The following is a 15,940-nucleotide window of genomic DNA, read 5'->3' on the forward strand; positions in this document are numbered from 1 at the left end:
GTGCATGTTCCACAACTGAAGTGTTCTATAAATATCAGATACGGGTTGTACAAAAAAGCAGCACGTACATAGTGTACTTAATTCCATTTAGTAATGTTTTCAATTTGTGTCTGACCTCTGGCAACAGAGATGGAATTTTTTCAACATGAATAAAAAAGTACGTTAAGATACCTTAAACACAATTTTCACTTAAAATCCCAGAAATATATTAAAGCTTAGTGACCATCAGCTACTGGTCCAGTACTTTCAGATAAGGGTACAGAAGCCCAGAAAGGTGAAGAGTCTTTTCCAAGTTCACACAGAAAATTAACAATGGCGCCCAGATGAGACCCAGGTCTTGTAACTCCCAGGCCATGATTCTTTGTACTTCTTAACTTACTGTACTTTTTTCTTCCAACAGTTCAAAGGCAACTCAGATTCCATTAGTAAGTGTGTTTCTACTTTGATGTACTATAAAAATCCCAAACCAACTCCTCTACTCTTTCCTTTCTGACTCTAAGTCATCTGAATATTCTTCCAAGGAAGAAAATACATGAGCGTAACTCACAAACAAGGAAGCAGCTGTACGTGGTCATCACGGACACTTTCCCAGTGGCTGGGAGGGACCATCGGAACCCAAGCCCGAGCTGATCAGCAGCTCTCACAGCGGCACACCCGAGTGGATCCCCTGGACCCAGATATGTTGCTCTCCCAGCCACTCTTCCATGCGCAGCTTCTTCTGGCTTGTGTGACCAAGACCAGAAAGCAAACCATCACCCTGTTTTCCACTGAGAAAGCAGCATGGCCAGGGGCTTCAGTCCTTAAAAGAGACCTCAGAGAGGCCAAACAGTAGAATCAAAGGAACAGAGAAGAGACGGCCTGAGGGGCCCCACGGAAGGGGCGTGGGGAGGCTGCGCGGGGCTGCGGACGCTCCGTGCCTGGTGCAGCCTGGTCTGCGCGGGCTGGAAGGACGGTGAGCAGCCCGCTCCAGGATGCTGGTGGTATTAGCGGTAATTGATGGCCAGGCTTTTTAATGGAGCTTATCATTTCACAGCAACAGATGTCAGGTTCTAATAAATAACATGTTCTCTCTGACCTACGCAATTTGGAAAGGATGCCTGGACGGCAGGCAGATCTGGATTCCTCCCCATCTCTGTTGCTGTCTCTTCCAAAAAGAAAAACATACCGCATCCCTTGAAGATGCTTTTCAAAATGACTCTGAGAGAGTTCAAGGATCCAATAATTTCACGTGATTTGTTTGCTTTATTTTTCTGTTCACAGCTCCTCTATTTCTCAAGCCTAGGAGGGACGGGGGAGCTCTTGCACACAGGAACCCCGGGCATGTGGGGGAGTGGAAGGCTTTGGCGCCCTCAACCTTCCCCCATTTCTCAGTAGGCACATCACCAGCTCCTCTCCTGTCCTCTAAGGGTGCTCTGATCACCCCAGCTATGCTGGACTGGGCCTGGAAAATTCCCTCTTCTCTCTCTAGGGGAGTTCAGCTGAGATGAGGTTGGGGGTTTTTAAAGGGAACCATTCCTGGGAAACTCACGGCAAAACAAAAGAAAAAAGAAAACCCATGAATCATAGCAGCAGTTGGGCTTGCAGGCTCTGTCACTAAGGTTTGAGCCCTGATGGGCCCCCCGGAAGCCAAACCCTGGTCGCTTGGCCTCGCTCAGTACTCTCCCTTCTTCCCAGTGATTCTGCCCAGGGTAGCTCAGTTCTGCAGCTGCTCCCCCTGCAGAAGCGCTGTAGGGTGAGCAATCTCAGTGGCCACAATTCTTACCTTCCCAGCCAAGCCCTACCCTTGGGTGCCAGAAGGGAGTTCCAGAAATACAGATATAAAGACAAGGGATGAGGGGAAGGGCAGGGTGGGGGGATGGAGTGGTCCAGGGAGAGGGAGGGGGTTGCAAAGTCCCCCACCTGGGTTTGCCCTGACACTGAGCAATATCTGGATACCTGAGCCCCAAAGCTGGCCCAGCCAGGGCTCCCTCTGGCCAGCTGACCAAGCGCAGGGACTGCAGAGAGCCGGGTGCCTAACTCAATCTGACCAGAAGATGTGAGTGAGTAATTTCTGGAGAGACAAACATCTAAATAGGCTCACATGGTAACCACTTATGCTTCACAATCACCCCCTCCCCACACGAGCCCTACCCTGGTCTCCAAAGAATTTTCTGGCCTCAAGACTCCTGCTACCACTGCGTGAAGTACTGTCTTAGAACTGGGATTTCCACACTGTGCTCCGTGGCATCCCAGAGGGGCCCTGGAGGTCACAGTAACGGGTGGGAGTGGCGAGCAAATCAGGTGGGGACATCTAACCCCCTTCTCTTGAGGAAAGAAGATCTATTTTTAATCTGACATATTTAGAAGACTAATGCATAAGACTGGATTGAAGCATTTGGCAGCTAATGAGAAGTTTGAAGAAAGCAGTGTCTTTGAGAATACTAAGCTATTAACAATGAAAAATAATTGAAGTCAGCCAGCATATACAATTAAGAAAAAAATTCTTGAAAGAGGAAGTTATTCTGCAAAGACAAGTGAATGACAAATAAGAGCAGTACACTCAGCGAGGAGCGACATAGAGGAAATTGTGGACTGTTTCGGGACTATCTGCATACATTTCCAAGGAAGAAAATAACTTCTCTTTCTGACCTGGAGGCAAGAAGGGAAACAACAAAATGTTTTGGAAGGTTAATGATGAATTACTCCCACATGTTGACTGAGGAGATATTTTTTGAAATATTTTTAAGTAATTCCATTTATATAATGGACTTAATGTGCGACAAGTCATTGCAGTAGGTGGTTTGGGGGTTAAATTCTATGCTAAGAACCTACTCAGGCCTCTGAAGTCAGCCTGATACTTTACACAGTGAAATTCAGGGAAAACTCACTCCATTTCTTCATGGATTTATCAGACTAGAAAGGATTATAAAAAATCATCTGATTCATTCATCTAGATAGAGTTAAAACTATGTACAAGATACCAAGGTAGGTAAATTTTTTAGTTGTTTTTTAGTTGTTGCTTAGTGGTTGTTTAGTTTAGTGGTTGTTTTTTAGTGATAGTTGGTTTTGTGTAGATTAAACAATTGAAAGATGAATTTTTTCCACTTTTCAAATTGGCTGTACTGCCACCAAGAAGACACAAACATAGGGGATAGCAGCCATGGATGGGGCAGCCTAGAATTTAAGAACCTCTGGCCAGGTGACTGAGGTTAAGGGACTGTTTACTGGGTGCATGAGTAGATAGCAATGCTGACTCTATTATCTTTTAATTAAAAATCTCTGTTTTTCTTCCAAGGATGATGACACTGATAGTTAACATTTACTGAATACTCAAAACATGCCAGATCTTATGTTGGACAATTCATCTGCATTACCCTGTGTGGTAGGCAGAATTCTAACATTGCCCCTAAGATTCCTCACTCACTGGTGGTGTGTACTCCCTGTATAATCTCCAGGAAAATTATGAATTTCATTCATGTAAGCAAGTTATGTTAGATGAAACAGATGACTTTAAGAAAGGGAGATTAACTGGTAGGCCTGATCTAATCAAACAAACCCTTTAAATCTGAGTCTAGATGTCAATGACACAGAAGTCAGAAATTGGAAACATGAGTATCTGATGTACACTGCAAGCTTGACAATGGAGGGGCCCATGTGGCAGAGAATAGCCTCCAGTTGACAGCCAGCAAGGAAACAGGGACCTCAGTCCTACAAGCACAAGGAATCCAACACTGCAAACAACCTGAATGAGCTTGGAAAAGGCCCTGAGACTCAGGTGTGGTAGCAGTCCCAGCCAACACCTTGATTTTAGTTGTTTGAGACCCTGAACAGAGAAGCCAGAAAGGTTGTGCTGGATTCCTGATCCACAGAAAGTGTGGGATAATAAATCATGCTGCTTTAAGCTGTTAAGTTTGTGGTAATCTGTTAACCAACAATAGAAAATCACACAGCTCATTTGATTCTCTAAACTAGCTTCCCCATTTTATAGATAAGGAGACAGACTCAGGGAGGTCATGAATTTGCCCAAAGTCACACAGCCAGTGAATAGCAGAAATAGGTTTAAACCGAACTCTCTCTTGACTTTAGGGGCAGTGCTCTTACTTGCCACAAGCATTTCTTCTCTGTATTTATGTTACTCAATGCCAGGCCTCTGAGGAGGGAGGCTCAGACTAGCAGTAAAAATAATAGGAAACTTTATTTGCCTGGGTGTGGATGTGCAGAAAGTCAGAGGCCCTACGTTGAGCCCTGACTCCACTAGAAGCTAGTGGTGTGCCCTTAAGAAACTCACTAAGTCATTCCAAACCCTAGTTTTTTTATCTGCATGAAAGGTGGTGAGGATTTCTGTACCTTCTGCTGCAGTGATGATCCCAAGAAAGTGTATGAGGGTGAACTGTAAATAGTGAAGTCCACAGGGCAGGCAGAGGTGCCTGGATGTCATGCAAGTGCAGCTTTCTTTTCTTGGTGATTGACAGTCTCAATGTCCTCTGCACATAGGTTGGATATGGCTCTCTGATAGCTTGTTCCAAGGAAGACATTTAAAAATAAGTTTATTATTTTTTGAGGGTTTTTTTTTTTAGAGGAAATGATTCTCCATTACCTTTATTTGGAGATTACAGAATAAAATGGAGCCTAATTTTTCTTTATTTTCTTAAATTCTTTAAAAGTCAACTGCCTGTTAAAAGCCAAAGTAATAACAACATATTGTGGGATTCATAATATACAAAGAAGTGAGACATATGAGTATAATACTGCAAACGACAGTAGAAAGTATAAAGAGAATTACAGGGTTTTAGGCTTTTATATTACACTTAAAGTGTTATAATTTTAATTCATGGTAGACTGAGATAAATTAAGAATGTATTTTAGTGTGTTAATAACTAAAATATGACACAGAGCTATAACTAAAAGGCCAACAGAAGAGAGAATGCTATATTAAAAAGTTCTCAAATAAATCAAATGGAAGATTTGGAAGAGAAGAACAAAGAAATGAAGAACAAGGGAAATTAAACAACTAACGGTAAGAAGATAGACTTACATCCAACCAGCTCATTAATTATATGAAATGTAAAAGAATGAAAAACTCCAACTAAAAGGCAGAGATTATCAGACAAGATTTAAAAAACCTACAAAGGTTTCCTTGACATATAAAGGCACATATAAGATGAAAGAAAAAAGAAGAAAAAAGTTATACTATGCAAAAAATAAGCACAAGAAAGCTGCTGTAACTACAGTAATATCAGACAAAGCAGAATTCAAGTGGAGTATCACCAGAAATAGTGAGAGTCATTTCATAATGACAGAAGGGCCAGTTTATCAAGAAGACATAACAATTCTAAATATATAGGTACTTAAATAACAAAACTTCAAAATATAGAAAGCAAAAAAATGACAGAACTAAAAGGAGAATAGACAAATCGAAAATCATAGGTGGAAATTTTAACATCTCCTTTCAGTAACTGATATAATAATAAACGCAAACAATAATAGTAAGGATACAGAAGATTTGAATAACACTAATAAGTAAGTTGGCTTAATATGCATATAGAATGCTATACCTCAAAACTGCAGGACACACATTCTTTTCAAGTTCACATGGCCTCTTTATTACCAGTATAGACTATACGTTGGGCCATAAAACAAATCTTAACAGATTTCAAAGGATTAAAATCATACAGATTATATCTGACCAAAACAGAAATTAGACATCAGTGACAATAATATATCTAGAAAAACCCCCAAACACTTGAAATTCAAGCAGCACAATTATAAGTAACCTATTGTTCAAAAAGAAATCACAAAGGAAATTAGAAAATATTTCTAAAAAATTATAATGAAAAAATATCAAAATTTGCAGGATACAGCTAAAATAAACCTTAGAATTTATAGCTCTAAAGGATTATATTAAAAAAAGATTAAAATCAATGATCTAAGATTCCATTTTGAGAAAATTGAAAAAAGAGAAGAAATTAAACTGAAAATAAGTAGAAAAATAAAGATAAAAGCATAAATTTAGAAAATAGAAAACCAACCATGGATAAAATCAGCAAGGTCAAAAGTTGCTTCTTTGAAAAGATTAGAAAAATGCATAATCTCTTAGCTAGACTTTTTTAAAAAAGGAGAGAAAAAAATACAAATCTTCACTGTAAGGAATGAAAGAAATCGTAACACCACAGCTCTTACAAATATTAATAGCAAAGTACTATAAACAATCTTATGCCAATAAATTCAACAACTTAGATATAATGGATACGTCTCTTTAAAAAAAAAAGCCAACTTGCTAAAACTAACACAAGAAGAAATTTAAAAATCTGAATATCCCTATTTTTAGTATAGACATTGACTTTCTTCCCACAAATAAAACTCTATCAAGCATTTAAAAAAAAATAATGCCAAACCTACACAAACTCTTTCAGAAAACAGAAGGAAGGAAACTTGCCAATTCATTTATAAAGCCAGTAATAATGCTATTATCAAAATCTAACAAGGACGACACAAGAAATTTCAGGCTACTATCACTCATGAACACTGATGTAAAACTCAACACAATTTTAGCAAATCAAATCTAATAATATAAAAAAGACTAAGATATTATTACTCAGAATGATTTATTTATTCCTGGAATGCAAGGTTGGTCTAACATTCAAAAACCAATTATTATAATTCACCACTTTAATAGAATAAAGCTAAACCCCAGGATCATGTCAATAGATGCAAAAAAATCACTCTACAGAATTCAACATTCACACATGGTAAAAACTCTTAGAAAAGTAAGAATAGAAGGGAATTTCTTCAATATGATAAGACATCTATGTAAAACCTACTGTTAACATCAACCTTAATGTGGAAACATAAGGCCAGATGTCTGCTCACACTACTGTGTACAACACTAGACTGAAGGTCCTAGTCAGTGCAAGTAGGTAAAAAAGAGAAAGAAACTAAAAAACATAAAGATCATAAACACTGGAAAGAAAGAAGTAAATCTGGTAACAGGTGATATGACCGGTTATGTAAAAAATTCTAAGAAATCTAAAAAAAGCTACTAGAACTCAGTAGAACTGTAAACTTAGCAATGTCACAGGACACGAAGTCAATATAGAAAAATCATTTGTATTCTTACATACTAGTAACAACTGGAAAATAAAATCTAAACAATCTATCATTTACAATAAAAGCAAAAACATTAAAAATATTCAAGACTTCTATGCTAAAATCTTAAGACATTTCTGAGACAAATTAAAGAAGACCTAAATACAACCATGTTTATTGATTGGAGGAATCAGTATTGTCAAAATGTCAACTCTTCCTTTGTTGATCTACAGGTTCAATGTCATTATAATCAAAATCTCAGCAGGCTTTTTTTGAGGGGAGTTGAGGATGGAATAGACAAACTGATTCTAAAATTTTTCTAGAAATACAAAGGACCTAGAACAGCCAAAACTATCTTTAAAAAGACTAAAGTTGGAGAATTTACATTTCCTGTATTGGTATACAAACTGAAAAATAGAGAGCTGGAATAGGTATCTGGAAATAGACCCACTCATATATGGTCAATTTATTTTGACAAAGGCATGAAGGTAATTCAATGGGGAAAGATTTTTCAAGAAATGCTGCTGAAATACCTGAAGATATATAAACAAAAAATTAATTTTAGACTCTACCTCATACCATACACAAAATTAACTTGAGATGGATCATAGACCTAAATGTCAAACCAAAACCAAATCTTCTAGAGAAAGACATAGGAGAATCTCTTCATGACCTTGTGGCAGGCAAATAATTATGAGCATACAAAAAATATTAACATAAAAAAACCCAATAAAATAGATTTCATTAAAAATAAAAACTTTCTGCTCATCAAAAGACACTGTTTAGAAAATGAAAAGGCAAGCCATAGATTGGGAGAAAATATCTGCAAAACACATTTCTGACAAATATATAAAGAACTCTTAAAAATCAGTAATAGATAGACCAACAACCTTATTAAAAATAGGAAAATTTGAACAGATATTTCACAAAAGAAGATCTACCACGTGAAAAGATGCTCAACATCACTAATCATCAGGAAATCAAAATTAAAAACACAATAAGATATCACTCCATCCCCTCTAGAATAGCTAAAATTAAAGAGACCGACAATACTAAGTGTTGGAGAGGATATGGAACAGCTGGAACCTGGCATATTGCTGGTGGGAGTGAAACAGATAAAACAACTTCAGAAAAAGGTTGTCAGATTTTTACAAAGTTAATCATACACAAATTCCCACTCCTAGGTATTTACCCACAGAACTGAAAACATATCTACTAAAAAGAGTGTTCATAGCAGCTCTATTTATAAAAATCCCCAAACTGGAAACAACCCAAACATACATATGCAGATGAATGGATTAGTAAATTATAGTTCATTCATATAATGTTACTCAGCAGTAAAAAAAGAATGCCATAACAGATAAATCTAAAACAATTATGTTGACCCAAAAGACATGAAAGAGTACAATCTATATTATTGCATTTATAAGAAGTATCTAGAAGAGGAGAAACCAAGACACAATGATAGAAATCAGACAGCACTGTCTTGGAGGTGAGGAGACTAACTGAAAAGGGGCAGAAGGTAAGTTTGTCAAAACTCCATCAAAAGATACATTAATTCTGTCCACTTCATTGTAGGTATATAATTTACATACTATAAATTACACTGTAATAAATATCTTTTAAAAGATACATATGCAAAATCTTTGATTTCAAAGAACTCACAATTTGATTAAGGAAATACGAAGATGGGAAAAATCAAAGAATAATACAAAAGAGATTTCAAAGCAGTATAAACCAACAGTCAACTGAACCTGGAAAGGGGGAAAGAGCTGCCTGCAAGTTAGCATGGAGGGAAGAACCATAAGGAAGAACGTGGAAGGATGACTAGATTTGAAGGAACAGGAAGAGAGCAGGAGGAAAGCAGTGGGCAAAGGCACCATGGGGACAAAGCAGAAACTAAACCCCAGGGTACCTCACACGTCCACCCACTGACTGACCCTTCATATCAAGCCCATCCGTCGGGAGGAGTAGAGTCTGGTTTTATAGGATGAAGTTCAGAAAAGTTAATAGTCCTGCCCGAGGCCACAGAGCTTAGAGATGAGAACTTATGATAGGAACTGGGGCACACGTGACCCTGAAGCCTGTGCTCACCCAGCAGAGGGTGTTTCACTTGTAAGCACAGGATTTGCTGGACAGCCATGAGCAAGAAGTACATGTCATAGGAAAAGCCCTGGTCAGTGCCAGAAAGTGTCCTTTCTGAGTTCCCACGTTCAGAATTTTGCTCTACAGGAGAGAATACACAGCTGACTCCACTCACGGGCTCTAATGTTGTCCATAAACCGTGAGAGTGTTTATGTCCTGGGCCGAGCTCTCCAAGTGAATTACAGCCTTTCATGCACTGTGTACATACAATATTTTCACAGGACAAAGAAGCAGGGCGTGTAAGGAATGCTGCAGCTGACCTTTCTCTCTTTCTGTCCTTTCTCTCCACCTTCTCCATCGATCTCTAGCCTGTATTGCAGGACAGTCCTTTGGTTGTGTTTATCCATGACCTGGCCTTCTAACACAGCCCAGGGAAGTTACTCAGGTCAGTTTAAGAAAGGACCTTTTAAAGTATTTCTTCTTCCGAGCATGAGCAACTGTCTTTCTCTTTTATTACATTTAAAATGGATCTGTCTTCATTATAGTAGAAAGAAGATTTTTAAAAATTTACTTCAGATGTTTTCTTTAGGCTAGTGGTAATGTAAAGCAAATGTCTCTTGCAACTCTGAATCAATCTGTGAAGATAAACAGGCTTCACTTAACAATATACTGAAATCATAGGCTTGTGGTCTGCAGCTTCTTAAAGACTCAATTCATACACGCTAAAATGTCTACTTAAGGAGCATGTGCACGTGTGCGTGCACACACTCACGCACACACACACGCACACGCATGCACACACACACCCAAGATAGCTTTGCCATGGAAACCACAAAAACATGTCTGGTTCAGACTCCACAGTACATACCACAAATAACAGCCCATCTTCTAAGGGCAGATCCTATGTACACACAGGGAAAGCCCAGAAAATTAAACAACTGCAGGGCCTCAAACATAAAACCTACTTCATAATCCATTTTTTTCAAGTATCCTTCAAAATAAGTAAGTCTTACTCATTGTTATTAGTTACATTTGCATACATTTTTTTTTTTCCTTAAACGGAATCTCAGACTTGGGTATCACAAAAAGGTAAGACACCCGGGAAAGTGAGCCACTGAAGGTCTGGATAACAACAGCTCTGGGACTGCATTCATGAATCTGTGGCGGTCTGGATGTCTAGAGAAAGCCACTCTGTCATTATTTAAGAGCCCCAATCCTGCTATGAGTGAAGGCCTTGTACTACAGAAAGTATAGGCAGGAGGCACCTGGGGAGGGAAAGAGGTCTGAGGGAGGGGGAGGCAAGAGAAAGAAGTCTTACCTATCAAGAGCATTCTAGGTCTGGAAGGCCAGATTTTTTCAGTCAGTACTTCAAACTGTCACAAGTTTTGATATGATAAAGGCTTTGATCTCTGCTGTTGGGGTATAAATTCCATGAAGACATGGACAACTTCTCATTTGTTTACCACTGCATCCCAGCATGGGCACACTGCCTGGAACATGGTAGATGCTCAGTAAATACTGGATGAGCAAATGAAGAGGATGCTTCATAGACATTCTCCATTTCTGTGATTCTTTGGATCTGATCATCTTTCAGCTGGGATCACAGGTGTGAGCATTTGGCAGTTCAGAGTGATAAAGTAATAGACCTGCCACTCTAACTGTGATGTATTTTTGGAAACTATGATGCTGATCGACTGTTGCTTCAATCTAGGAGGCCATGGTTCATGAAGACTGGTGTTCTGGGTACTGAAGTTTTACCTATAAAAAATACTCTGCATATTTCTACGCTGACCTAGTCCATATGACGGGTGAAAGCTTTCCACAGAGAGGTTCGTGTGCAATAGTTGTATTTCTAAATTCCAAACTCCAGCCAACTCCAACCTCTATCAAACTTATTTTCATAAGGATTTTAAAAGTTCTAAGCTATTTGTGTGGCAATTTATTTAACCAAAGAAGACACAGGCCCTACTTTGGGGAGGGGCAAGAGATGCAACGAGGTATATAATTCACTCTGTTCCTTCAGAGCCATTTTAGTTCCATATGTAAAACTAGGTACTGGACCCATGTACTGACTACTAGGCAAAATTCTATTCATTTACCATTAGCCGAAATTTTCCATTAATTAAGAAAATATGAAAGTAGCTGCCAACATTTTCATCATTGACACCATTTATCCATAACTCCAATTCCTACCTAGTACTTATTCTCTAATGCAAATAGAGAGGTAGATTTCAGATAAATCCTGGAACCCATTAAAATAAAAAAGGCAATCTACCTCATCAGGCTAGATAAGGGGTTGGCTAACTTTTTCTATATGGGCCAAAAACTAAATATTTTTGGTTTTGCAGACCATATGTGGTCTGCTGGAGCTACTCACTCTGCCATTGTTGCATGAAGGCAGCCGTAGAAAATCAGTTTAAAAATGGGTATGGCTATATTTCAATAAAACTTTATTTACAAAAACAGGCAGAGGTCAGGGTTTACCCTGCAAGCAGCAGCTTGCCAATCCTTGGACTGGATTTTTTTAAAAATGTTTCCCATTTGCAAGAAATAACAATTGATTCACTTACTTTGCTCTCTTGGCCATTTCGTTTCCATCCCATCTGGGGCTGTATGGATAATTTTTCTGGGCCTGGGAATAAAGCTGTCCACTGTTGGTAAAGTGATAGACGGACTGGAACGTGAGAGTCGGCTGGTCTCGAGGAAAAAACAGGGGCAGGTCAACTGCAAAGACAGAAAACAAGGAAAAGTTGGTTAGGGTTTAAATGTACCTTAATATGCTTTTTAAGCTAAATTTGAATGTTAGGTACAAGACACTATGTGAACCACAAATCCTGGTTGAGGCTTAGGTGAAAAGTATGGAGAGTGGGACCAAGAAACACAGTGTACCCTCCCTGCTTTCAAGGAGTTTACAGTCTAGGTAGAGAGGCAGATCACACATAAATAAAAGTTTAACCAATACTAGGCATGATGCATAGGTGCTGAAGGAATGCTATGAAATGGTTATAGAAGCTGGGCACCCCGGCCACCTGACCTGCTATGACACTTACCTTGTCTAGTATTCCACGGGGCAGTTAGTTGTATATCTGTTTTAAGTCTCAATTATATCATAAACTCCTCAAAGGCTGGGCAGTGTCCTCCTCATCTAGAAATCAATGGAGGATGTGGGATGCAGACTCCTTAAAGAATGAATGTGGAAAGGGGCTCAAGAGGGCAAGTGACAATCTTCCTTTTTTATAGGATATGTAACTGGACCACCAGAAAAACATAAAGTTGTCACTTTACTTCCAATCAAGCAGTAAATTTTGATAGTCAGCAGTTTTACACTTTTCCTTATGTGTTATCATACACATCTCCTAAATCAGCGGGAGCTCCTCCATGGAATTCAACAGGGCCGAATCTGAGCACCACATCTATCTACTGCTATAGTTTAGACTGATTCTAATATTTCCTGTTAACAAGTATTAGGTGACTTACCTGTTCACTTGGGGATCCTTTAAATCAATTGTTTTAGTTAAGGCAAACTCATTAAAAACACAATTTCAATAGCACATTCCTCAAGGTATATAATGTGTATATAATATGTGACTGTTCCTCACTTCTAGGACAAGGGGTAGGCATATTAATTTATAAAAAATAATAACAAGAAAAATGTGCACAGACTTTTCTAGCTTTACAGAGTAATCTTATATTCTTTATCCAATATGATGCTTATAACTACTTGAAGCAGACATTATTTTTACCATCTGCATTTAACAGATGAACAAACCTGAGATGCCAAGAGGTTTCTTAACTTGCTCATGCCATAGCTACGCAGAGGCAGGACTCAACTCTAGTCCCATGATCTAAATCCCAAGCTCCTTCAACTGGGTCACGTTGCCTCCTGCTCTTGAGAATACTGGTATAACCTGCTCACAACACACTCGCCATGTCATGATGACAGTTTAGGCGGCTGAAGTCTCTACTGTGAAGGATGTACAAGGTTCATCTTTTTGGCTACATGAGACAAATATATGAAATTAAAATACATACTAGATAGTTATACATCTATCACTGTGTCAGTTTAGGGTGACATTTGACTTGGACTGGGCCCTCTAAGTACCCAAAATGATTTCTTGAAGGAAGTTAGGTTTCTAGCAAACTTAAAAAAAAAATGTCCAGTTGGTAAGGCCTCTTAGACCTCTGGGTATATTTGACTCTGAGTCAGTGCCACAGGGGGTTTCTACAAATGAATCACTGCATAACCAAAGAAAAGTGGCAAAATTTTCAATGTCCACTTTTTAGTCACATTTTCCAAGTGCCTCAATGCAGTTTCAATACATGTCTATTTGTGCCAAAGCAGAGATCTGGTAACATATAGGAACAATGCAAAACCTGAAAAACAGACTCACTCAAATGGATTCAGAAAACCCTTATAAACCCCTTCATCTTACAGAGCTTGATCTGTAACATCTTCAGTCATTTTCAATAAATATTGTTTTCTGAAATTGTTTCCCTCTTTTGATTCATTTCATTTCCTCTGATTAATTTTATAAAAATGCCTATTCACATATACTTTAATTTGACTTCAACTATGTTTATTTTATATACAAGTTTCCAAATATAAAATGATATTCAGATTAACCCCCAGAGAAATAGCAATAGCACTGGTGAAAAGTATTTAACATGCAAGCTTCCCCTCAAAACAGTAATAATTTTAAATAATAAAATTCAGTGGGAATAATTTCTAAATTTAAAGTAAGTACAGTCACCATTCAGTATTCAAGTAACACAGACAATACCACAAACTTCATGATTCTCAAACTATCAGCTTTTTGAGGCTTTGGGATGAAACTTTTTTTTGAGGGGCTCCTTTTTTGTTGTAGAAAATGAGTTGCCAGTATTTTGATATGCTGAAAAATGATTTTCCCACCTAGCTCTGAACCATTCACTCTGACCTTCTATAAATGCCCAATTAAGACCAGAAACAATTCAAAATGTGAATGTAAATTTATTTACCTGGGCAAGTGAGTTGTTCTGATTTAAAAAAAAAAATTGCTAGCCAGCTGTATGTTGATCTGTACCATGATCCCCTCAAAAGCACTGATAACATGACTATTTCTCCATGGAGAGTTTTCTTAAAAAGTATAGTTGAAGCCAATATTAACATTTGAACACAGTGGCTGGATTATTAGCATGGCAGGAATGGTCAGAGCAATTCAGAGATAAAATCGGTAATACATATGAATTCACATGTGAGAAAATAAAATTAGAAAAATATAAATATCTCGCTCAGCTTAACTAGGATGTACTCTGTCTGGATCAGTCAGCAGTCAATAAAAGGTTGCCTTCTTTCAAAGTGTTCTAAGTGTAAGAAGGAGTTAATGCCTAAAATATTTATGACAAATAACTGCATTTTTCTTATAAGAATGAGTTGAATGGTACAAATTAGTCAGAATTAAAAACAAAAACAAAAGGGGGGAAGGTATGGCTCAGTGGTAGTGTGCCTAGCATGCACAGTGTCCTGGGTTCAATCCCCAGTACCTCCATTAAAGATAAATAAAAAAAACCCTAAATACCTCCCCCCAAATTAAAAAAAATTAATAATTAATTTTTTTAAAAGAGTGTTTAAAAAAAACAAACAAACAAGACCTGTTTTCCTTATCCTCAAATGTTTCTGTCACTACATTTTGCCTATAGGCTAGCTCAAGATTTTCTGATGCATAGCAAAATAATGACTGCGGGCCTTCAAATAGCTAATCTGCTTTAGGGAACTCCCAAGGTTCTAAGCAGTCTGGGCTCAGAGTCTCAGCCACATCAAATCTGAACATTTTCACATTTGCTTCCTTAGAACCCAACCTGTCTATGAGCTCGGGTTCGATTCTCAGAGGAGAACCATTCCATGTGGCTCAGTTACTCACTGTCAGTACTGTTTTGACAACTGCTTCCTATTTTCTTCCACCTGTAGACGGAGACTGAATTTTGGTCAGCTCTCTACCCACAGAAGGGATGGTCCTCCCTTGTTCGGTATAATTTCAATAACCATTTTCAAAGCATGATTGTCTTCAAGAACTTGTTGAAACAAGTCACACCCAAACACCTAATTCTGCTCAACCTGGGCATTTCACAGGAGTCCCTCACAGGGCTCTGACGCCCTGGCAGCAGGCAGGAATAATTAAGTTCTGCACCAGCTTGTCTCATGCTGGACGGTCGCTGCGGTGACTGGTTCCACGGGTCACAGTCCCAGAGCTGGTGGTGGTGGTTCTGTTCAAGCAACCACCAGCCATACAGCTTTGAGAGGGAGCTGAATGCACTGATCAGTTTGCTGCCTCCCTCTTTAAATCATGCTGAGGTTCTGATGGTTTTCCCTTCTCTAGCAAATAAGCTTCACTGTCCCTAAATGCTCATCCTTTCCCCGTAGGAAGACTTCATGAGAGTTGTATCTAAGTTCACAAGACTCTAGAAACTCCTCACTTCCCCCAAATCGCAACAATGGGAAAAATGACACTGAACAGCCAAAGGAAATGCTACGCTATGCATCTGATCCACAGGAAAGCTGTCAGATACTCAGAACATTTCAGGCACAGTTCTAATGAGTTTGATCATATGATTTTTTTTTCCAGAAAAAAATCTAATTATGGCAAGATTAGGACAAGGTACATGAACAACAAGTAGTGATAACCAGCAGTCTGGCCCAAAGAAAGGTGAGAGAATAGTAAATAAAAGCAGACTTAGTTCATCAAAAAGCATCCCAGTCTGGGCCATTCAGTGTAGGAAAAAAGCACTCAACCATCCCTCAAGCGATTACCAT

The 15,940-nt window shown here is 38.6% G+C and overlaps 1 protein-coding gene across 3 annotated transcripts in view; it reads right to left on the reverse strand.

Moving 5' to 3' along the window:
* Positions 1 to 15,940, reverse strand: part of BABAM2 (BRISC and BRCA1 A complex member 2) — a 355,229-nt gene that overhangs the window by 20,939 nt on the left and 318,350 nt on the right. For all 3 annotated transcript variants that reach the window (XM_064494653.1, XM_010991265.3, XM_064494652.1), the window contains one exon: positions 11,721 to 11,874. In XM_064494653.1, the coding sequence (XP_064350723.1) occupies positions 11,721 to 11,874 (154 nt within the window). The remainder of the gene's footprint in view (positions 1 to 11,720; positions 11,875 to 15,940) is intronic.

The sequence above is a fragment of the Camelus dromedarius genome, chromosome 15 (genome assembly GCF_036321535.1).
Source record: "Camelus dromedarius isolate mCamDro1 chromosome 15, mCamDro1.pat, whole genome shotgun sequence".
NCBI lineage: Eukaryota > Metazoa > Chordata > Mammalia > Artiodactyla > Camelidae > Camelus > Camelus dromedarius.